We start from the raw sequence: 26,538 nt of genomic DNA on the forward strand, positions 1-26,538 counted from the left end.
TCAAATTTCTTTAAACTGAATACGAATAATTTAACTGAGTAAGAATAAATCAAAATGCACTTGCTTTGCATATATCTTCCAATGAAAATTAAGCAGAAGCACATACAAATATTTAATCTTTAAAAGTTTTGAAGTGCCAATTAGATGTTTGAACTTAGAAAAGGCTTCCAATACCAATACGTATTAAGAACTGATTGTCTTTAGGTTAACCTATAAATACGTATATTAAATAATTTAGTACTTACGTGAAAGAATTAACTAAAAGTGATTTATTGTCCACTTCTCTATCGAAGTCTGTTTTCAAGAAGTCCAATACACCATTGTCTCCAAAAGCTCCCCATTCGATATCAATTATTACCTGTTTTAAAAAATATACACATTAATGAACATGACTTATACTAACTTATTTTATACATCCATTTATAATATAATGCTGTAATCTTATAGCTACGTTTTTGTATCTACGTGAGTTTCATTTAACAATTTCACGCACTTGTGGATTTAATGAGGTGCCTGAGAATATAAGTAAGTATCAGAATACATTTATTTCGTATTCCATTTACATCTTCGTAAAGATTCTGATGTAAATTCTTTCATGTTATTTCAGTTGACCGCACGATAAAAAGATCTATCTATCTATGTGGGACGGATTTTCAAAGTTCTATCGTAATTAAAATTTACAATCTAAGATCAGCTCAAACCCAATGTTTCAGGCTTTGACATGGGTCGATTAATTTTCAGATGAGCTTAAATAAGAGATATTTTGAAGTATAGAGCGTTAAAACGAAGCCATTGATATATACAGAGTTGCACGAAGAACAATTTAGTTAAGCATAAACGAAGCTTTTATGTTGTCACTTAACTTTTTGTGTATATATATATATATATATATATATATATATATCTATTGACAATGAAAACAGCTAAACCAATCTTCACCGAAGTTTTGCACACTGATCACCAGTACTGAAAATGTGATGCTTATGTCATTGAAAGTTTAAAGTAGGGCAACTTTGGGAATATTTACATCGGGAAATCAAGCGATTTTTATGAGACTGTTGCAATGTGTCCGTTTTACATGCAAAAAACAAACAAACAAACAAAAAAGATTTAGTTAGGTTTTGACTTTCGGAAAACTTTCTCTAGTGTCTAACAGTATCGAAGTTTTTTCGATATCGAATCAGTAAACATACATTTTAGACACTCCGAATTTTTCTTTAGAAGAATTAAAATAAAAGAAGCTATTCTGCTGTTCATGATAGTGAAGTATGCTACCTGCTAACATCATATGGCAAATTGCAAGAAGTTCCAATACCTTTAGAAATGTTGATATTATCGAGATACTATCATAATATTATCGAATATAAGGTTCTCAAAAAGTATCAAATGTAAGTAGGGTTCTAGCCATGCAAGGAAAATAGCGATAACGTGAAGTAGAACGTACATAGAAAATCAGATACCATTTTAAGCAATATAGTGTCCAACCCTTGAGCAAACGACATCTGGCAACCCTAGTCGTGGATTCGGAACAACCACGGCAGCTGATAGTCGTCGAACAAATGACAAGCTAACAGTAATACCCGAGGAATATGGGGATATATTATGGTTTCAAATCTAACTTGGATAATAGCACCAGGGACGACCTTAGCAACATGCGAATTCACGTTGCCCTGAACCATGATACATCTGCGATTCATTGGAACTAGTTCTACAGTTTCCAATTTTTCATGTACACGTTTCAATTGCTGCAAGCAGTGGTCGAAGTGACACGGTATGCAATGGCCATACCGCCTCTAGTTTTTCAGCGATGAAAGCATACCACTTCTGGTTTTTCAATGATCAAGACATACGGTCACTGGAGAGAAGATGATAAATACCTTTAATAAATCCATTTTTATACACAGTAATTGACGAATAACTTTCCACATAAAAAGATTTGATTTCTTATGTAGAAATAAGTTGACAACAGCGACATTTTTGTTACCTTTTTCTTTCCCTTCTTTAAAAAATGAGGTGTCTTCAAAGAAGTTCATCTAGATTATATTTTGATGTGTCATATTGAATTGTTTCTTTCTTATGTATGTGTTGTTTTGAGCATGGACGTATTTAGGGATTGTTTGCTGTGACGGCAGATCATTTGGGGATTTAGACTACCCTTCAGTCAAGTGGAGATCCAGTAGTTTTTCTGCAGGATAAATTGTTAATATAACATCCTTGTTTTGAGGGTTTTCGTATATAATTCTCAATAGTACAACATAAGAACATATTTTTTTCTCAGAAAGTTGTTGACAGGGGAGTAAAGTTCTCTCCATGTCCACCCCTGTAACTACAGAGCTCTCCAATGATTTTCAGTCATTATGTAAATAGAAACGCAATCTTTTAGGCAACATACCCTCACTGTATTTCAATATTAGATAGTTGATATGTCGAGTCAAATTCGTGATAAAACATACCGCTTTTGCTTTTTTTTTCACTTCAAACACACTGGATGCGAGCACACACATTTTCATTGATTCTCTGGTCAGGTGGCAACAATTTACAGTACACGATGACCCAAGTAATCCACCGAACGCAGAGCATAGTGTTACGTTGGTCAAGGAGTGTTTTGGTTCTTTGCGAATGGGCTCATATAGTGTTAGCCAATGACTATGGCGGTGTCGTGGAGTATCATAAATAACAGCACTTCAGCATTGCGTCCAGAAATGGTCCTATTCCTGAAGGGCATCAAAGAAACATAACAATTTGCTTATATCATTTTCTGAGGGGCAGTCAACTCATATGGGAGTTGGTGGGTATACGGACTAAATCTCGCGGCCGAAACCTCGCCGCCCAAAATCTCGCCGGCCAGAACCTCGCGGGACAAAATCTCGCCAGGCCAAAACCTCGCGTGGCCAAAACCTTGCCGCCCAAAACCTCGCCGGGCCAAAACCTCGCGTGGCCAAAACCTCGCCGCCCAAAACCTCGCGTGGCCAAAACCCCGCGTTGCCAAAATCTCGCCGGGCCAAAACCTCGCCGCGAATGAAACTTTTCTTTAAAATTTAGCCAATGAATTTCTTAATATGCAATTCCACATTACAAATAATAATAATAATATGATACAAAACAGTGTGCGTGGGCTTTCTCGGGTTATTCCCGTTTCCTCCCACTTTCTTTATTCCATCATTTCCTTCATCCTGGTCATCTACGTCTCCTTTAACCTACAGGACATAATCAAGGGACGTCGTAAAAACTCATATATTATTTCATACTTTCATAAATATTATTATGTTTTTGTTTAAATTTTAAGTTTTTGGATGTTCCAAAGTTCACGAAACTAACCCCGTTAGTTGTCATTACTTTCCTTATGCAGACTTTCTTTCCCTATAACCAGTTTAAAAACATCCTGTCGCCCTACCTCCACATTGAAATCCTCTAATACAGAAATAGAATTTTCATATGGTATCGCGAGACTTGGTCAAATACCCGTGATACTTCTTCTGAAACAGCGTCTTTTATACCGTCATCCTTATCATCTGTTGGAACATTTACATTTTGGTCAGGCGAGATTTTGGGTATGGCGATATTTTGGGGCGCGAGGTTTTGGCCCGGCGAGATTTTGGTCCGCGAGGTTTTGGCCAGGCGAGGTTTCGACCCCACGAGATTTTGGCACGCGACGTTTTGGCCAGGCGGGGTTTTGGCCAGGCGAGATTTTGTCCCGCGAGGTTTTGGGCGGCGAGGTTTTGGCCCGGCGAGATTTTGGGCCGCGAGGTTTTGGGAGGCGAGGTTTTGGCCAGGCGAGGTTTTGGTCCGCGAGGTTGTCGCCGCGAGGTTTTGTACCCAAACCGAGTTGGTGTAGGTGTTGACAAGTTCTTTTTCACCACAACTGAATGTCTCACATGTTCAGCCGTTATTGGTCTCATATTCTACCTCTTGAGCGGCTCGCTTATGGTCTTGTGGATGTCCAGTTTGTATGTGATCTGAAAGGATTTATCACTGATCTTAATTTTGTGAAACCAGATCCATACTAAATGTATTGTATATTGTTCTTTCCATTTCGTCACCGTTACATTCAAAATTCATACATTTCCGCTGTGTGTCATTCCCATGTTTGATCTAGTCCCACTGACTCCGTTCAACTGTAGCGGCCACAACCAGTAGGCTACAATAGGAATCATACTAGCATATTATTTTGCTTTCTTCATCTTGAAATGAAAAAAGAAACTTATTCTATGCACTAGTTCAGTGATTTCCAATCTTTTTTGACTGATTACACACCTTAATGAACGCCAACGACATCGCGACCCACTTCCTAGACTTTTCTTAATAATAATAATAATAATAATAATAATAATAATAATAATAATAATAATAACATAAATAATAATAGTGTTAATCGATAAGTTTCTAAAGGGCGTATAGTAACTCCATGTAGTGATGAGCATTGTTGTTACCGCTGGAGACGTTGACTGATACAGTGTGTCTGAAAATTGATTTTAATTAATTATTAAATTCTTCATGACTTCTAAATTTTAAAATTTCACGATACCTTACAGGACTGTTCAACACACCATTGTGTCGCGAACACCCGTTGAGAACCACTGCACTAGTATACCACGATCCAATTCATTGATGAAGTCAAGTTAATGTGGTAAAAAAAAGTAAAGTATTTTCCTTGTGACATACAATCTGTGAAGAACTGTTAACGTTCTCTCTCTTAATCATTATGAATCCAAACATCGGATAAAACTTCAATTGATATATTATATATTGTTATATGTTTGAATATTGTTTGGAATTGTTTGCATATTGTTATATGTAAAACTTACTGTTTCTATTTACCTATATTATGTAGAGGTACTATGTACAGCTGCAGTTCTAATCAATTACCACCAATCAAATAACAACACACTACTTACCACAAAGAAAGAATGAATTAGTGGAAGTTTAAGTTTGTTGGTTTATGATTTACAGACCAAACAAGAAATTTGCCACCAAGGTTTACCGAGAAATCTAGTCAGTTTTACAATGCATACAACTTCATATACAATCCGTGCAAAATTTTCAAACTTAAACAACTATTTGAATTTAAAATTATACATTTTAATATTCTTAAAAGTGTTTCCATTAGAAACAAAATTTGCGATAACAAATTTACTTTACACTAGAAGTTGATCAAACAATAGTTTAGATTCTTTACGGAAATTCTTTCGGACAAAACTAAAACTCTTAAAGACAATAAAAAAGCAGAATCTTAATCTAGATAGTGAACATATTAAATGTCATTATTCCTCTATTTTATAAGGTCTAGAAAAACTATCCTGTGAATCCACAGAATATGTGTCAGCAATATAAATCTTACCATACTTCTTTCAGAAATATATGAAAGTAAGCCATGAATGCGGAACAGCTATAAATATGTAGCATTCCTGATGTAGCTAGGTTATTTACATGAAAAAATGAAAGCACTTTTCAAAATTCTGATTTTGTTACCTTACCTTATGAAACCATTTATAAAAGTGAAGTGTTACAAGATTATATCCAATATTTCTTTTTACGGTTATGACAAAATTTAATAGCTACAAACCTATAATTGAAGATAGAAGTTTAAATAATTTGTTTGTATTTGTCTAGTAATTTGTCTAGTAGTCTTCAAGAAAGATTCTACAATTTCCAAATGTACATGGCTTACTTTCATATATTTCTGAAAGAAGTATGGTAAGATTTATATTGCTGACACATATTCTGTGGATTCACAGGATAGTTTTTCTAGAACTTATAAAATGTAGGAATAACGACATTTAATATGTTCACTATCTAGAATAAGATTCTGCTTTTTTTATTGTCTTTTTTAAGAGTTTTAGTTTTGTCTGAAAGAATTTCCGTAAAGAATCTAAACTATTGTTTATATAAAGGATATAAATAAAGGATCACTTTGGCAATACTCATTTCTCAAGAAGGCCGCATCTGATAGTTTTATATACACCTAATCTCTGTGGTTATTTTACCGTTATTAGTTACATTAATAACGTACATGAAACTATATAAAATTATAACACTATATGATTTGATATATGTAACTTCAGAATTACTTTTCATATTTCTTATATAATTTAACATTTTTTTACAACAGGTCCAGAAGGCCGCACTTTGTGACTCTGAAGGCCTTTTCCTTACTCCTGGCCAAACTTTCGAAGTAGTGTATCCATTATACATCTTTATAGTCAACATGTAGATTTTATTTTATTTTCTCTAGTTGATTCTCAGACATTCCATACACCTATTGTATAGAATTCTTGTACTATTCTAACTCAGGAGCGTCATTTGAGATTTTGCTTGGGGGGGCAAGACCCCTTGAAAAAAGTAAAATTTCACGTTTTTCACTCATTTACTACTATTCTATTGATAAAATGTATATAAATCTCAAACCTAAGGGGGGCCAATTGTCCCTCCCTGCCCCCCCCCCTAAATGACGACCCTGTTCTAACTTCTGAACTCTATATGGAAACGTTAGATGTAAGTTCGAAATAAGTCAAACGGGAACACACAAATGATGTTAGACGTAAGTTCAAAAGCAGCCAAACGGAAACACCTAAATGCGTAATGTATAGATCCGGTTTTATCATATGTACATTTGTATGCGGCAAAAACTGGCATACAGTAGCTACACGAAATTCAAATACAGTACATGTAAAATTTATTGTTTAAGATAAATATTTGCTGTGCAAACTAATTGCTGACAAGCATTCAGTAACTTTGTTCTTTTTCACCGACACTCGAACTCTTCTAAAAAGTTTATTATTATCATGTGAATTCAATATTTTCATTAGTTACAAAACTTAGGACGGGGAAACGTATTTAAAATGAGTTCTTTCTAGGGTACGGGACAGAAGGAAATGATGGTATTGCACGGGGTCGCAAATTGCCTATGGCTGGCCCTGGTAATGTAATTACGCACTGAGATACAAAACTAGAAAATTTGGTCTGCTGTACAGGGACAATTAAAATTTACCTCCTTTTCTCCATGCCGCTCTCCTTCCCACACACGAATATTTTCAGCCTTTTCAAAGTAACAGGCGTTGCTACCAGTGCCTAGAATAAGCCCTATTGCAGTCTTTGAGTCCAAATAAGCTCCTTGAACCAGTGTACCTGATAAATAAATGAATAATTTAATATCAAAAAATATGAGAAAATAATTACATAATCTACATAGAAGAAATAAAACCAACTTATTATATCAATTCAATGCAATTCCATTATATTTCATCCTTAGATCATACACGTGATATCGTATAAATCAAATTGCAGGCACATTTACGTATCACTAGAGCCAAAATTACAGAACTCAATAGGGTCACTCCATATCAATTCAACACAGTGACTTAAGCTCACCATCTCAGATTCTAATGAAATTTGGTACATAGAGGTCCTCTAGATAGACTAAGAAAAATACCAATTTTAACTTTATATATCGACTGGTATTGAAGATAGGGCTAAGTAAAATTTCAAAAAAAAAAAAAAAGCCAAAAATAGCATGTTCAATGTATTTTGAAATTGCAATTGCAGATCTCCTGATTGAGCCAGCGAACTGGTTGAGGTGTCATTTTACATCATTTTTCATGCTCTTTCATGTGGTATACAACAGCATATGGGCAAATACTAATTTTTATTTTCAAAATCAAAATTTTACTTCAAAACTTTTTAAAAAGTACTTATTTTAAAATTTTGAAATTAATTCCATGAATAGATAGTATGTTGTAAAGCACCTCGCAATATATGAATTTGGGATGGTAATGATGGGTTCATTGTCTTAAAAAATTCAAAACTACGGTAATACTTATTTTTTAAGGCATACTCTGTATGTAGGGTAATAACACAAGAATATTAAGTTTTACACTTCTGTGAAAATAAAAATGACCACTAATCTGAAGAGTACAGATGATTTCATAGTAAAACTTTTCAATAAGTAATAGGATATGTTTATCACTTGAAATTTGAAAAAGCCACATTTGTTCGGCATACATCACTTTTAAGGAGAACATAACTTCTTCCATCGGGAGTTACAGGTTTCACTTTTGTCAGAACGTCCACCAGGCTGGATTAACCTATCTGGAGGCCTGGGGCTTAAAAAAGTGGATCCTCATGACTTCACCTAATATATTTCTATGAAAGTAGAGTAGGAAAATGAAGGGAATATGTTTCATATTTTTGTTTATATTTTATTTTATGATGGTGATTGTATTTTTCATAGAGACAGTTGAGATTTTGGTCCCAGTGGAGACCCCTGTTCACCTAGAGGCCCGGGGCTATAGTCACTCTAAGCCCCCCCGCCCCTTAATCCGGCCCTAACGTCCACTACAAACATCCACACAACATCAGCGTTTCTTGGATATGAGAGTGATGGAGATGGCCCAGGTGGATGAAGAAAAGTTTTATTTTTACTTCATCAAGTTCTTCATTTTTCTGTAAAACATACCCGAACCACCAATTTCCTTCATAGACAGCAGTGACATAACCTGATATTTCTTTTAATTAAAGTTTATTTGGAGATTTTGACACTTTCTTTTCCCAACCCTGCAAACCATCTGAAAAGTGTTTCACCAATAATGTTGATGTAGTTTTCGGAATGAATGCATAATATTGCTGTGTTCCTTTGATAGTCAATGCTTGATCGAAGCGACTTTCCAGGAACTTTCCATTCAGCTACAGTATATTCCTCTTGGGTTGAGTAGGCAAAATTTACTTTGGTAATGTTTTCTACTGTCCACTCTTTGCAAATTAGCACAAACTGCCAGTCTCTTTACTGAACCGCCTGCTCCATCGCAAGGCCCTTTGCCATGTGCTATAGCCGAGAAGCATAGGCGTGCGCAACGTGGGTGCCATGGGTGCCTTGGCACCCCCATTAGACAAACTTTTTTTTATCTAGAATTATTACAAACTGAAAAGAGATTACGTGTAAATTATTTCCCGTCTGCAGGTGTGCCATGCGTCGCCAACGCAGCGTCGGGTGCAATGACACTATCTTTTCTTAGGGGAAAGGGGGAAGGGAGAATGACATTCCATATGGTGGTACTTTAGATCTGGTGACCCACATTCCCAATGTCCTGCCCACGCTAGTGCCGAGAAGTACCATCCTCCTTTCACTGTTTTTTTTTTTTTTTTTTAATTTTTTGTATTGCGCGGTAGACATGCCGGAAAAAAAACTCGTTTGGAAGTTTCTGAAATTTGGATGTTAGAAATGATATGAATCTTTTTTTTGAAAGGTGTAAACAGCAACTATATTGTGCTCTAGACAATCGGAAATAACTACATATTTAACATGTTCAGCTTTGTTTTCCTGTTTGAAAAAAAAAAAAAAAAAAAAGATGTATTGTGACCTGTTAAGCTTGTCCAGTGGTAGCTCTGTTCTGTATCTTGCAGCGCTTTACTATAATTTTCAGAAAAATCACAGATGACAGCAAATTCTGAATCTTTGAAATTAGGAAGGCTTCCTGTTGCTTGCCAATGAACTCATGCCTACCCGCTAAAGCTGCTTCAATTCGTTTGGTTTGTTTAGGTGTAACGTCCTTATGTAACAGCGAGGTTATGAAGGACTAGACATATTACTTGAAGTGGCATCTGAACCACTATTCGGTTTCCACCTGGGAGAAATTTTGTGGGCTCATTGGGGCCCCTTAATAACATAACGAAAATTAGATTCAACTAACACAGATGATTCGACATATGTGAAAACGTCACTATGAAATTCACGTGGCATTTGTGATTACGATTTGTGGCATTCTTGCATTGTTTTTTCATAAAAAAACACATGGTTTAAACCAGCCAACCCTGTTGTTGTACCAGTGCTATCTGTATACTTTTTACAAACCACGTTTATTTACAGTAAATTTTTAATTGTGAACTCGTATTAATATTATTTTAAAGTTCAAAAGTATCAGTAGTTTAACTTGCTTTGAGTTAGTTTTTAAAGTATGAGGTAATAAGTATAGCCAGCAGATAACATGTCGGTATGATAGGTTTTAGACCCATTACTGTACTCTTCATGTTAGTATTCATATTTATTCCCACAAGTTAAAAAAAAAAAATGAATTCGTGTATTTTTCAGTTAGGTACAGGGTGTTTGTTTTATTTTTTTTAAACAATGACCCCATTATCATCCCAAATTCATATTTTGTCAGGTGCTTTACAACAATACTATCTATTCATGGAATTAATTTCAAAATTTTAAAATATGTACTTTTTGAAAAATTTTGGAGTAAAATTTTGATTTTGATTTTGAAAATAAAAATTTGTATTAGCCTATATGATGTTGTATACCACACGAAAACTCATGAAAAATGTTGTAAAATAACACCTCAATCAGCTCGCAAGCTCAATTAAGACATCTGCAATTCTAATTTCAAAATACATTGAACATGCTATTTTGAGCATTTTTCCAAACTTTACATAGCCCTATCTTCAATTTCCACCGGAACTCCAATCACAATTTCTACTGAACCAGCAATGGTTTCTGCACAGCAACTCTTCCCCAGAGTGCTACTACTCTCAAACGTAGATTCACAGTAATAACTGAAATATTTGTACGATGATACGATTAAATTCTTATTGGAGTTCTGGTGCAGTAAGTTTCAAATTTCTTTTGCTAAACGCTACAATAATACGATCTTTCGTACGTGACGTAATGTGAGACCTTCCAGTTCAATTTTCGTCCATGTTCTTTCGTCTTCGCTGAAAACGCTTGATGAAATCACTAAAAATAGAAGAAGTCTATTTCAGTTTGAAAGACACTTGACGAATAGAAAAGCCCACATTATGATTCGCAATAACTCCAACGTGTACCTCTTCACTTAAAATCTTACCTCTGCCCATGGTTTCTAACAATGGTGGCAAGAAACACTCAGAAGAGGCAAAAAATCCACACAATACTGTTCAAAACGTCCCTGTACTGTATCTTATAATATCGTTCACTAATAATGTAGACTTCTAACATTATTTATGTCTGATAAGGCCTGTATACTATGGAATTATATTCCAGAGGCAACTATAAAAAGGAATTAACTGCCAACGTTTTAACCGTACCTCGATCAGGAAAACTTATTTCGTGATCTTGATCACGCTATTTTTAATTAAGATAATCGCCAATTTGACAATAGATCAATAATCTTTCATTTTTACTATATTTTAACATATTACAAAAAGGAAAGACTTCTATTATGCTCATGAGACATTATAGAGACTTACACAAACAAAATATTTCGAATCGGTAGTTCTCCCTATCGAATATATACCGTGAAAATAAATAGATAGAAACCAATCCAGGCTCAAACGTCATCAATGTTGATAATTTGATCGAGATCGGTCAGGTAGTTCAAGGGATTAAGAGTCACAAACGTAGTCACTTTCAATTTTATAATACAGACTAATCTTTGGCTAGCTGAGGACTATGTCCCCCGACCCCGTGTTTGCTCGGCCTACGGCCTCGCATCTATCAGCCTTTTCATCAAGTGTGAATGTCATGCATTTCTCTTAATATTTTCTGAATTTGGCCAGCTGGGGGATTTGCCCCTAAATCCCAAGATAAAATTGTATCCCAGGAAAACGCCCTTTTAAATAACATGGGAATTTTTTCATCCCCCTTTAGACCCATTAAAAACTAAAAATATTCACTTTTGGCAATTTTCCTGTGAGCTTGTCTCGAAAGACTACAATCTTGTCAAATTTAATCATTTTAATCCTGGCGAAAGTGCCTAAACATTTTGGGTTGTAAAATAAATCTTATATAAATAACGTGGGAAAGATTTTTAAGTTCCACATAAGACCACTCTAAAGTTGGAAATTTTTATTATTAGTGATTTACTTGAGTAACGCTGACGAAAACCGAATATGGCGCGAACGAAGCATACCGAATTTCAAGTTTTTATTCTAATTCCAAGTACCTAAAATATAAGATTATATGTCCAAAAACGGTCCATTTAAATAACATTTAGAATTTCTTCATCCCCTTAGACCCCGTTAAAATTAAAAATATTCACTTTTGGCATTTTTTCTGTAGGCTAGTCCGTAAAAGTTACAATCATACCAAATGTAATCATTGTAGCCCTACAGAAAGTGCCCTATAATTTTTGGATGTAGATGATGTCCCATATAAATAAAATGGGAAACATTTTCAATTGCCCATAACATCCACAAAAATTGGAAATTTTTATTTCTAGTGATTTTGTTAAATAATTCTATGGAAAACGTACAAATATACCGAATTTCAAGTTTTTATTTCACTCCCAAGTAGCTAAAACATGAGACTATATGTCAACAAAAGGTCAATTTAAATAACATAGAGCATTTCTTTATATCCTCTTTAGACACCCTAAAAATTAAAAATATTCACTTTTGGCAGTTTTCCTGTGAGTTAGTCACGAAAAGCTACAATCATGCCAAATTTCAACTTCCCATGTCAACCGGAAGTACCCGTTATTTTGTCACTTCATGTAGTTTTATTTTAGTTAGGATTAGGATATATATGCATTTGTTGCGCCAGAATGTTTAGTTTTAATAATAATAATAATAATAATAATAATAATAATAACAATAATAATAATAATAATAATAATAATAATAATAATAATAATAATAATAATAATAATAATACTTACATCTTCGTCTGACGTACTGGCTGTTTTAGATATTTCTTCGTTTCTCAATTGCTGTTTATGCACCATTTTTTTCGCCAAAATTAACACCACTACTGTTTTTTTTTTTTTTTTTTGTTCTAGCCATTTTTTAAAACCTGTTTCGAGTCTTTCTCTCAATTAATATCTTGTTTAGATTTATCTCCTTTTTTTTCTTTTGTTTTGTTTTTTTGCACATTTTGCTCACCGAAATTAACACAATTGTCTTTGGAAATGGCAATGAATGATTCAAAATAGGCGATGACAAGTCACGTGTTTTGTTATTTTTGTCGAGGTCAATGATTTCTTGAGCTCAAATATGTCCATTCCCCATTCCCTCTTAACCCTTCAGCCAAGTTTTTTTTTTTTTTTTTTTTCCCGAAACCTCCTTTTATGATCAGAAAGGAATTGATTCGTTTCTGCCTGCCTGACAGTCTGTAAAGGCTTTGGGTCAAAGAATGTACGTGAAAATGTCATTGCTATATCAATAGTAGAACAATAAGTATTACTTCAAGGTCACCATATGCATAGAAGGCTTTCATTCTCTTTTATTTCTTACCTTTGAGCAGCAGAGATTCCTGGAAAACTCGATTTCAATACCCCCTCCCACAAATGCAAACATTTTTTAAAAAATAAAGACGACATAGGCCAATATAGCTTGTCTTGAAATTCTTTAGTGACACATTTTATTTTGAAATAGAGTACATGGAAGGCAATTGTTTCTTCCGAGAAAAAGTTACAAACATTAAAGTACCAAAGTACATTGTCGCAACTCTTTGGGGGTGGGGCGGCTGAGTTCCCTTTCCTTTCGCCACTTTATATTTCATTAAAACACCAGTTTAAATACTATGATGGTTTTGTGTCAAAAAAATTTATACCGGTTCTAAAGGAAAATGAAATCAAATGTTCTATTTGTTTATAAACATTTATATTAGTTGCATATATTTTTCTTGAACTTGTCGAAAAGAAAATATGCAATTTAATTCATTTATATATGTGGTACTATATGTTGTTACTATTATTTTTTTTAACAAAAAATACTCATGTCATAATAATTGTAAGTATAGTTGGAATATCATTCTACAGAGTGGCTAGAAAGTCCCTAGTTTTCCATCAACCTGAAAGGAAACGTGTGCAGAAGTTAGTGTGTCAATAATGTTTACACACTCTTCAAGTTGACCAGAAATCGTTCTGCACAAATTGGAATTTCAAGGAGCAAAATGCAGCTCCAGATGAAAATGAACTTTGCCTTGCCTGCATTCTAACCAATGGCCATCAACGAACTAACCGACGATGTCAAATGCCGGCAGGAAGCATGCAGGATCTTATAGAAGGCCTTTCCCATCATTTCTGCTCGAAAGTACGTTCTTTTTCTGATGAATGTGCTATTTATTGGAGTTCGCGGAATAAGAACCTCTTCATATGGGCAAAGGTAAACCGATATCTTTTTATCAATAAATTGCAACAATCCTTTGCACGTCATGCTTTGGGCGGGAATGGCTGAACAACACATCTTTGGTCCGTACTGCTTTAAGGGTTCCGTGACCTAGCTTGCTTAGGAAATGTTAAGTGACTTTCTTCTTCCACAACTGCAGAATCTGGGCATCAACAACGTGGTTGTTTATCAACACAATGGAGCTCCCGAAATTCACCACTTTGCACTTGTTCGTGAACACCTGAATGCATTGTCCTCTGGCCGGTAGACAGGACGTGCTCCCCAAATTCACCAGCTCCTTATCCTTGGCTGCCCCGAAATTCAGACCTTACGACACGAGACAATGTCCTGTGGAGTATCATCAAACCACACATCAGGAAGAAGCGATACGTGGATAATGATGCTCTGCCGGCAAGTGTGCTTGAAACCTGTGACGCCGCAGATTCTAAAAGGGATAAGTAGGAGAACGTGGAAGCACATCAAGCAGTGCAGGAATAATGTAGGTGCACATATGGACGTTTCGGACAAATAACTAAGTATTATTAATGTTGAGATGAAATAAGTGTAGATGTAAAGGGACTTTCTGACCACCCTATGTAGTTATGTATTAGTTAATATAGCTGTATTTAGTAAGTTTCAAAAAGAAATTCACTGATGACCTTGAAACGTTTTAAGTGGATTAAAAAGGTGATTGTGATCCTAATTTGGTGACTATCTGTCCATGATAGCTTTGCTTAAGTAACCTAAGTAGAATGAAAAAAACTTCTGAGTAAAGCATGTTTTACACAAAAAAAGAAAAAGAAAAATAATGTGTTCATTACCTTGACTTCTTGTAGAAACTCAAAATAGTTTACACAATTATTTGCAAATCATCTTACACTGCCGTAAAAAATCTTTATTGAAAAATTATTGTATACCTGTAGTGTCGTTGAGAATGGCATTTACATCTACATTCAGGTCCCCTCGTCTATTTATGGCATCTTTGAGCATTTTGACAGCGTCATTACCAACAGTGTACGAGCAGTTAAATGTTTTGGTCCAAGACACAAGAATTCCTATATTCAAAGCCTTTTGTCTCATTGGAAAGGAAAAAGTGAAACCTACAAAGAAGAAATACATTACCTAAAAGCAAAAATGGAAAAATATAAATAATATCATGTTGAACTATGGAAAAATGTTTTAGTCTTTCTTTTGAGATGTTTGCGACAAGTATAAAAGAAAATCGCATAGTTTAGTCTATAAAAATCTTTAATAGAATTGAAAGTTAAATGTGTGTTCGTATGTGCCTGTGAATTGTTATATAAATAAACACAAACAGATTTCTCTTGCACATATCTGAAATTTAATGACAAGGTGTATTTCGGTTCCAAGCAACAAATTACCGTTCCAGCTCCAATCCTAATTGGAAATAGATGATGATTTCGATGACAAAGATAAATGTCACTAGTATTCCTTCATTTATCTTCTATTGAGAAACTGAATGTCGATCACTGTGTGTCAGCACTGATTAACATGAGTTATAAACTCTAATAACGTATATTTTTCACTTCTACAAGTTATTAGTCTCTGCTTGATGAAGTTATGTTAGTTATTGTCACTATTCCATGACGAGTGGCATACAGAATTCTACTGGTCGCCATCTTTAAAATTTCCTAAGTGACATATCAGTGCTTTCGCTAAAGTTGTTTACCTCAAAGCCCCCGTGACATGACTTAAAACCAAGTATAAAAAAGTGACTATTCCGAATCAGGTTCTATAAGTTCCAAAACAAATGTTTGAATTTAGGAAATGTGAAAGAAGTATGTCTAGGCCAGCTTTTCATAATGAGAACACTCGTTATGTAAGCAAAATTGTCCTTAGTACATAGAACGAATTCACAAACGAGTTTGTATAACAATTCTTTACATTGTGTCACGAATTCCTTTACATAAAATTATTTTCAAATACACTAAGTTCCGCTATTTCTGACCACTAAAAGGAAAATTAAATCTGTCCCAAAACAAATTTCAAGATTATGTCCACCTCAAGATAAGTATACATTGTCTTACTTTAAAATTCGATATGTCTATCACTAATTTTACAGATCATACAATTTTTAATATGTATGCTCAATGTAAATACAAAATGATCCAAAAGTTGATAGAACCAATGGTAATTCGAAGTGATGATTACTAAATATGAGACGCGTAGTAACATTACAGAGTGATTAACAAACTACACTAACAATGCAAATAACATACTACTTGCAAAACGCTAACCTAACTGTACAGCATCTTTCGAACTTTGGAGGCCAACTGGGTACATGCAGATCCGGACATGAACTTTTTGGATGACCTTAGTAATAACATATTTGACGTTACTTGCTTGTTCCAGTTAACATGCTAATTTATCAATGAGATTTTTGCATAATAACATTTTAATATTTTGCAAAAATACTAAATTTCTGTTTATTTTATACTCATTTGGTTCTGAAATAATAATCTTTTCTAAAATATATTTATCCCACATCATAAGTTTTTAAGTGCAAATGAAAAGACAAGTTACCTAAAGGAAGTCGTTTCCCACCCAAATTTTTCTCCTTCACGAAGTCATGGATACACTGGGCAAGGTAATCGAATAGATGTTCTCCGTGACCAAGCCTTAAATGTTCAGGAACGTGGTAGTGCTTCACTTCTTCTTTCTTCACATGACCAGCTTCTAATTCCAGCAAAAGAACACGCGAATTTGTTCCACCTAGGTCAAGTGCCAGGTACTGCCCTTCCTCTGAAAAGAGAAAATTTAAATATTGGTTAAACATTAGAAGAAGCAGCAAAGTAAATATTATGGGACTGTCAAAAAAAATAGTGTGCAGTTTTACTGTATCGATCCATAGTATGATAGGAGCAGTAGTAGTAGTAGGAAAGGGTTAGAAGCCCCACAGGGGTTTGTTGGGTTCTGTTCTCGAAATAAAATGTGCAAATTAAAGACTTCCTCAACATTTTTCGTACATTTTACAATCTTGGCATCCGTATAGTAAAACTGCACCGAAAATAGACATTAATACTACAAAATATAGTCCTCACAATTTAACTTCATTAATGTAGAAATTGTTACATCTATATATTGCCCTAAGTTCGTTATATTATAATTTCTGAAACTAATTAAAACGTAGTTTACTCACTAAATGTTCAATTATAACACTCAAGATAAAATATATTTAAACTGATCTATTTTTCGAAGATTTTCTGCATTTACCTTTTTATTTTTCACAAAGTTTACTTCTTTATAATTGAAAATACAAGCATTATTAATGGCTTCTTTACATATTATCTCAGAATTGTCTAGAAAAACATGTTTATACACGTTTGGCCACAAAACATAACATGTCAAATGTTCAGGTCTGTCCATAGAAGAAAATGCGATCATACGTTATCCATATCACCATATACATCTTTATAAATGTTATCGTTATAAAATGCATTTAGGTTGTATGTTAGAAGCAAACTCTAATGTCCACGTAGATACAGAGCTGAGGGAATACAGGAATGGACAAGGCTAGTAGAATGGATTAAGAACTTCGATTTAGCATACACCATAAAACTTTTCTTTATAACTTATGTATGATTTTGGATTAAGTTTATTTCAAACCTGAAAATTTAAATGAATTTGAGGCAAATTTTGTTACTATCGGTTGCTAACAGGCTTTCGCATTGGATAGTTTTAGTGATGTGTTTCCCAAACTGAGACATAATGTAATCTGTAATCATATAGCAGGGGTGCCCACAAAGGGGGGCTATGACGCAAACTGCGTCATTGAAATATTTGGGGGGAGTTAAAAATCTATATAAATATGTTTGAGGGGGTGTAAAAATTAATCGAAAAGTTTTTTTTTTCATGGAAGAACACCTACGGATTGACAATTGAGGGGGGTGCGTCATGGACATGAGGGGGGTGGGCACCACTGCATATAGAGCGGACTATAGAGAACAAACGGAATATTAAGACAGACTAAAATGACAAAATTTATACTCTCTTATTGTCTTTATGTTATCTGAGTGTTCTCCCAAGTAAATTCTCCAAAGCTTATTTATTCGAGATAGAGTCAGTAACCCCAATGACGGGCAAGTGTTGGGTTAGTTTCCCTCTTTTGTGGTTCAAAAATGTAGAAAACAGGAAATTGGGAGCTATATTGAAGAGATAGGTTACGGTAAGCATTATAAATAGAAATGAAGTTAGAGACCTTATTTTAGGTTGCAATGAGCAACCCTGAGTTTGAGATATGTATGTATTTTAATCAATAATATAATAATATACTAATGGAAAACGTGAAATTTACTTACATCGAAAAGACCTGCTCCCATCCCACACCTCAAATCAAAACATGAGATGGTGCTACTGGTTACCGTATACACAAAAGCAAACTAATTTTGGCATTTTGATTGATAATTGTTAGAAGTTCAAAGATCTTAAGATAATACGTTTGAATATACAGTAAAGTGTCTTTTTTTATTATTTTACGATGGTTCAAACTTCATTCAAACTTCATAGAGACAACACTGTTGTACGTGTGCCATGAAATGGAAACAATGATTTTGCGTATACTACACGTTACATCGATACCTAACTACTTCATGTTAAAATTGTGCAACTGCACTGCTGATGCACCCGCGTCAGAAAGTTTGGATTTAGGAAAGGTAAGGGCACAAAAGGTGCAATTGCATTATTAAGAGTGATCGGTGAAAGATGTATAGAAAAAGGGAAAGAAGTGTACATGGTATTTCTTGATCTAGAAAAGGCTTTTGACCGCGTGAATTAGGAATTATTGCTGGAAGTTCTAAAGAAGTTTGGATTGGAATGGAAAGATCGGAGACTCATTAGATATTTCTATATGAACAATCTAGTGTTAGAATAGAGGAGGAAATGACAGAGGAGAGTGCAATTGGAAGGGGAGTTCCAAAGGGATGCTTTCTCTCGCCAACATTATTTAATAAATCTATCTAGAAGAGATGGTGAAAAAGAGCCTACATAATGGAGACGGTATTTCTGTAGAAGGTACAACGATTAGGGTATATGGTTTGCAGATGATATGGCGCTTCTTGCGGAATCTGAAAATAAAATCAATACGATGTTAGAAAACGTCAGGAAAGCCTCTGAAGAATAAAGAATGAAAATCAATGTTAGAAAAAAACGCCATGGTGATTGGAACGAAGCAGTCGGTGTCAAATATGGAAGTAGAAGGGGAGAAAATAGAACAGGTGACTAGTTTTCGATATATGGGTAGTATTATTAGTGATGAAATGAAGTGTGAAGGTGAAATAAAAGCAAGGATAATAATGGCGAAAGGAGCCTTTAGGAGGAAGAAAATACTATTTTCTGAGACAGTCAATAAAGATTTGACAAATTGACTCATAAAATGCTTCGTGTGGAATATTGTACGGTATGGGTCAGAAACATGGACATTACACAAAAATGATGAAAAAGGACTGCAAAATTTCAAAATGTGGGTGTGGAGAAAAATGGACAGAACTATCTGGGTTGAGCGGAAAACAAATGAGAGGGTGTTAAAAATGGTGGGGAAGAAAAGACCTATTTTAGATACTATTAAGAAGAGAAAGAGAAACTGGTTGGAACATTGGCTAAGAAGGAACTGTATCAAGAGAGATGTGCTAGAGGATATAATGGGAGGAAAGAGAGAGAGAGGGAGAGAGCAAAGGAGACTACAAGTACTGAACAATAAGAAAACAGAAAAAAACATACGTGAAGACGAAGAGGTTAGCGGAAGACTGTGGAGCATGGGATCTGCTTTGTTGCAGCAAATTATGTGCCAATAATGGCAGAATACCTATGGTAATTATGATTTAATACATAGTAGGCGTTGACTGTTACCGTACGTTCTGCATACTTCTATCATCACTTGGCAAGACACTCTTCGGTGGCAAGTAGTGCAACCTTTAGCTGATTTGTTTGGTTGAGGCGACCTGCAAATGTTCCAGCATTCCGTATGCTCGCCGTACTTTAACCCTTGTGACTGTAACGTAATTCTCATGTTGAAGTGACCACTTGGTAACATTCTTCGTTCCGCACTAGCAATTTCCGAAATGTTCCAGAGATTTCCCAGATAATAGACACTCATTCGAGCCATCAGCAGAACAGGCACTGTTACAGGCATACGAAAATGTTCTATTTCCAACAACAGTTTGCACATAAAGCTGGAGGAAACATTGAGGGACATTAAAAATTCTACACCTTTCGACAGTGCTTGTAAATAAAGTCCGCCCCAGCCTTAGGCTAAGCCTGCTGTAGGCCTACGATATAGGTTAAAACCGTGCTTATTCAAATCTCCAGTTGTTTAAATTTAACTTCTGTCTTTTGTTAGTTTGTCCACCAACAACTTCACACTCCATACGTTGTTTATACAATTATTCAACGACTTTGTTATACAGGTAAGCGACAACGCAAGTGGCGTCATGTATTAGCATGACTGTTTATTATTAGGAATTAGCGTGACAAACAGACTGTCAAGTATGTCGCTTATTATTAGAATAGTTGCACTATTAAAGTTGTAAACCTCGTATATTCCCTCTCGGAGATTTGTTCATTAGGCACTGTTGTTTTGTGTAAATATCAATAACATTGGAAACATTGTCAATTTCAAGTTAGATAACTTTTAGAATGCTGTAATTAGCCACATGTGATTAGTTATACATTTGCCACATAAATAAATGCATATTTTCCTGTCTACTACATCATTAATTCATAGCTGCTGTACTTTTGTCGAATACAAATCAAGCACACCTAATGAAATTGAATAGCACGTGCTTATTGATTTTCTGCTTTGAAATGGAAGTCAAGCTGATGTAATGTTTTGTGCCAAAAACGTCACTCGTAGAACCTCCTTGGAAGATGGAAACATATTTACAGAATGATTGACGAATGTATTGATTACGAATTAGCGAACACGAGTAAATACAGTTTAATTATGATGGATAAAATACTCGTAATAAGTTCAATGGCTACCTCTAGGCACGTGGGCTACGGAAAAAGAGCTTTTCAAGTATTGTAGAATCCCTTCAAACTTTTAAAATTGTATGTGATTGTGAATACAGGGTCTTCGAGAAGTTGTGGTTTGGTGAGGCTGCTGTGCAGGAGTAATGGCACTTAGTATATGGGGTTGTATCCCATCCCATACTTGTATATGGGATCTATTCCATGCTATGAGAGTTTGTGTTCGTGGGACTTTCTCAGGGTTCTTCCGTTTCTATCAATTCATTTATAATTATCCGCTTTCATTAATCACCCGTCTCCTTTAGACTACATGACATGACCACGGGGCTACCATATATCTGTATTTACTGCGTAAATGGTGTTAAATCCAAAATGGTCTAAACGTTTAAACATTGAAAAACTTCATCATAACAGTTTGTAGGGAACATTTTATAATAAACTTTCTTTCTTTCAATTTGATACATGATTTAAAACATTCGGGTGTTCTGCAACTGCGTAAGACCATTAATAAACTTACAAACAACTGATTTTACAAAAGCCAAAAGTTTCCAACCCCTATTTTTATCGATCTTGCATCGTTTGGCCTAATCCTCGTTTCGCCTAACCAATTATCTGACATTTTTATGGCAGATGAATGATAAGATTTGTGTCCGCCATTTTAGGCGAAATAAGTATCCTCGTTTGGCCTAATCCTCGTTTTGTCTAAAATGGCGGACTATAAAAAAATTCGCGGAAGTAAGACTGGAGGTAAATTTTGAAAAATTATTCCCTACTCTATGAAGAACTGAGAAATATTTTATTTCCCCAAAACTAATTTGTAGTACGAACATTTGCTTTAGGGAAAATGCTTCGACATTTGTATTATGGTTATTTTTCCTTTCCATTTTGAGAACATTAACATTCGATATACCATTCATTTAAACTTAACGCCCTCACAGCATCTATAGTGGGTATATTTCAGATGAGAAAAAAATTACGCATACTTTAATCCCTATTATTAATTTCGTTTAAAGGTGAGTGTTTTAGTTTGCAGTTTGTTTCCAAATATCTGATATTGTCAAATGGTACTGCTAATAAGCGTCTTGAAGGAAATACAGTATAGTTTGCATGAGTATTACGAAAATATGGATTTTATATTTCTGTTTCGTACTAATGTGGATGCAGAAGTTATATTATTGTAGGTTTTGCTGGTGTTTCAGAGGATTTCATTCCAATGTCCATGCTTTTTTAAAACTGTTAATCCATTATAAGAGATCCTATTCTGATCCTATATTATTTTAATTAATATGAAATTTGAAAACGTTTCGAGCTAGATCTGACAAGAGATATCCAAATTAGCTCATAAAAATGGACAACTGTGATCAGTGGCGGATCCAGGAAATATTTTTGGGAGGGGCTTGGATAAGCATATTTCAACATGAGTTAGTTCGATTGAAGAAAAAACTTCCTAAATTATTTATACATGGTGCTAAACACGCTACATTAAGGAACCATAATTATAAGGAACTACAAACATGGTGTACAACTTCATTGTAACAAATATACAAAATAGAATGAAGAAGTAACAACATTTATTCCTAATGCAATATTGTTTAATTTGATCTTACCTGGTTTACTGGAATAACAATTGCATTCGTCGAGGATGCAATTGAGAAAAATGATCTATAACTTCTTCAACACTAATGGAAACATTTTCTCTATGAATGTTCATTAGAGCAAGTCCATTTAGTCTATCTTCACTCATTGTTGTCCGCAGATATGACTTAACCAATTTCAAAGCGGAGAAGCTCCTTTCAGCAGAACATGTTGTAACAGGTAGAACACATACCAAGTGAAGAAGTTTCTTTATATTGGGGTAGAACACTGTAAGTGGGTCACTGTATGCTTCTATTGCACTGTTAGGTGGATTGCTTTTATTTTTCCAATGCTCACGCCAAAGAGCCACTTCACTTTTTAGTGCAACTTCACAACCATCAAAATCTTCTAGATATTTGCGAGCAGATTCAACCACATCATTTTCTTTAACTTCTTTCACAAAGGCTGGTAACAGTTTAAAAAGGGGGAAAATATCAGATTGAACTGAAGAGAATCTCGAAGACAATTCATTTATAAGGTAGTCCAAAAATGGAAGGTAAACATTCCTTCTGTAGAACTCTTGAGGATTTGATGCTTCTACACTAGATCTGTGTACCTGTCTTTTAACTGAACGAGGACATGCTATTACAACACCATTTTGATTTGCTATTTCCTCTGCTTTTTTAAAAATAGTATCATAATGTTTATTGTCATTACGGTACTCCTTAAGAAGATGCAAAATATTATCTATCATTGTGTAACACTGGCGAAGCTCGACAGAGGGATTCTGAAGTTGGCGAGAAAGTGAGAGAGTAAGACCAAGCACTGTGCCTACAATGTTAAGTGCAACAATAAAATCAAATCTCAAAGTAGACGACAGGAGTCCAGCGGATTTTATCGATGGCACATTTTCATCTACACAATTTAAAAATGCAACAACAGTTTCAAACACATGAAGAAGAAATATAATGCTATCATTGCCTTCAACAAAACGAGTTTCACACAAAGTTTTAAGTTTGTGCCTCTTTTCTTCAGGATGTTGACTAATGATTAAATTTTCCATCGTTTCTATTCGTTGGGCTGAGTCCCGCACAAAGTTTACTACTTCTGTCACTGTACCTATCATATTTCTAATACTTGGTTAAGAACAAGCGTGTGTTAAAGATAAATTTAACTGGTGGGAAGCACAATGCATATATATTACCAACGGATTAAGTTCCCGGATCCTATTCTGTACCCCTTTTACCTTTCCTGCCATGTTGGCTCCACCATCATATGATTGCCCTCGTAAGTAACACAGATCTAAACCTAGTTCTGAAAATGTATTCAAAATACTTTTTCCAAGACCTTCACCTGTGATATCATTAACTTGAATAAAACCTAAAAACATTTATTTCACTTTACATAAGTCAGTGTCAAGATAACGAATGCACACAGACAATTGTTCAACTGAGCTGGCATCTGTTGTCTCATCGGCAATCACAGAATACAGTTTCGACTTTTGTATTTCATTTGCGATTTTTTTTTCCAATGATATTACCACAACACTGGATTAGTTCATTTTGGATAGTCCTACTAAAAAATGTGGCATTTCTTGGTGCTGTTTTCAAGTTCTTTTCAAGTTTTATGTCCCTCGCATCAACACGAAATCTTAGAAGTAACCTGAATTTACCTTCATTTGTTTTGGTATCTTTGTCAAGTACAATTATTCCGTCATCACGATGACCACTAAGAGGAATATTCTCCTGAGCACAGAACATTATGATTTTGACAATGGGAATCAGTCGCTTTCTGTTTTCAGTTATTCTTTTTTTGGCTTCAGCATTGAGCAATACATCAATTGAAAGTTCAGGGTTTTCAAAAGTTCTTACAAAATTGACACTTTTTTCAATAGCACTTTTGTGATAAGCATTGCCTGCATGTTCCCGAAACACTTCCAGCGCATGCTTATATTTTTTCAACGGCGTTTTCACTAAATTTCCGAGAGGAGTTTTTCGTTTTTCTCCTGCTTCGTCCGGTCCAAACAATACACACACCTTACAGTATACACCTTCATTCTTTCTACTATATAACAACCAAGGGAAATCGGTTAACCACTTTATATTGAATATACGATTCTGACCGGACTCAAGGACAAATGGAAATTGATAGTTTGAATTTGGTGTCCATATTTTTGTGAAAATGTGATATTTTTCTTCATTTGTAATTACACATTGCCCTACAAAACTCCCAATGTCGTCCATTGCAGAACAGTGTCTTAAGTCAGAGCTGCTTATTTTACCTTGCACTGCAGCTGTGAGTCCAATTGGAATAGTTTCACAAGAAGCACTGGAAGAATCATTACCTAAACGTTCTTCTTCACCACTTGTTTTTTTACTTTTTTCCAGTCTTGATTATAAATGATTTTAAGTCAATTTGTTTACGCTTCGACATCTTAAAGAACAGAAAGCTCAAACAAAAACATACAATTATTTCGAGTGGCGGGAATGTAACTCTGCGACTCTGCGTGCTACAGACGGTAAGCGTAATTGTTTTCCTCCTCCTTTATGGAGGCTGGCTGTACTCAGTTACGTAGTAAGTAGACACCGTAGGGCCTTATGCAGAATCGTTTTAACGTATGATTAGTGTGATACTAAAGGCCTGACTACTGCAGGAAACATATGTTAATCGAACTCTTTAGTATGGCACTAATCATGCGTCAGAACAACTCTGCATAGGACCCCGTAGCCTTGTCTAAAGTAGCCCTTGAAGATATAATGGATCTTACTGTGTGTTAAAATAATGAAATATATTTGGAAAAATAATAATTACTGAATGGAATATATGTACGTAAGTTTACATTGTCAGCAGTTTGTACTTTCATTGCTTATTTTGAATTTTTGAAACATGATTTTGGGGGGGGGGGGGGCTTCAGCCCGTTAGCCCCCCCCTAAATCCGCTACTGACTGTGATTGAAATTACTGATTTGAACAAATCGCTCTACTGGCAAGTTGATCTTTGCATAATTCCACAATCCAAATATCTCAATGTATTACTAGGGGGTGCGGTGGCTCAGTAGTAAAGCGTTCACCTCCGGTGCTTGGGGTCCCTGGTTCGATCCCGTGGATTTTGTGGTGGACAAACACCGTGCTCGTTGGTTTTCTCGGGGTTCTCCCCGTTTCCTCCTACTTTCTTCATTCCACCATTTCACTCATCTCTCATCATTACCGTCTCCTTTAGCCTAACCGGCATAATCGTGGGACGTAAGATTTCAATGTGTTACTAACAAAGAAAAAACAAAAATACATTAGAATCCTAAGTAACCATTAGCAAATAGCTATTGAAAATCTGTTAAGGAAATAAAATTGTATAAACAAAAAAATATATTCTTTTCAAATATCGTGGACAGGCATTTGCACAATCACAGATAAGGATTTGTTTACAGTTTACAGTTTTGGCCAATCAGAAGCAAGTATTTGTTTACATCTTTTAGGCGTGTCTATCATGTATTCAAGTAAATGTCCTTTTACTTTTCTGTAAATAATCCTTATATTTACGTTTAAATCTTAATTACTGTTCTTAGGATCTATGAAAAAGATTTGTTATATAGTGTTATTGTATAAGTTGTTATTTAAAATAATATTGTTTTAAAATCAATAGTATCAATTACTGATGACACTTATATATTTTCTTATTTGGATACATGTTTAAATGAATCCCAAGGTGAAGTCCGGGTAGGAAAATTTTTGTCCACGAGCTTTCACGTCGAAAATGACCTGAAACAAGGAGATGCTTTTTCGCAATTATCATTCAACTTTGTTCTGGAATACGCTATAGGGAAAATCAAAGATAGCAGCCAGGGCCTAGAGTTGAACGGTATTCACTAGGTTATGGCATATGCTGATGATTTAAATTTAATAGGGG

General features: G+C 35.0%; 1 protein-coding gene across 1 annotated transcript in view; it reads right to left on the minus strand.

Annotated features, from left to right (window-relative positions):
• LOC145662614 (hexokinase-4-like) overlaps positions 1–26,538 on the minus strand; it is a 191,869-nt gene that overhangs the window by 28,309 nt on the left and 137,022 nt on the right. Inside the window, exons 3-6 of the mRNA XM_081728350.1 lie at positions 16,621–16,839; positions 14,994–15,176; positions 6,989–7,125; positions 246–358 (exon numbers count right to left, since the gene is read on the minus strand). Coding sequence (XP_081584476.1) covers positions 246–358; positions 6,989–7,125; positions 14,994–15,176; positions 16,621–16,839 — 652 coding nt within the window. The remainder of the gene's footprint in view (positions 1–245; positions 359–6,988; positions 7,126–14,993; positions 15,177–16,620; positions 16,840–26,538) is intronic.

Source organism: Thermobia domestica, chromosome 1, assembly GCF_964235325.1.
Source record: "Thermobia domestica chromosome 1, izTheDome1.hap1.1, whole genome shotgun sequence".
NCBI classification, from domain to species: domain Eukaryota; kingdom Metazoa; phylum Arthropoda; class Insecta; order Zygentoma; family Lepismatidae; genus Thermobia; species Thermobia domestica.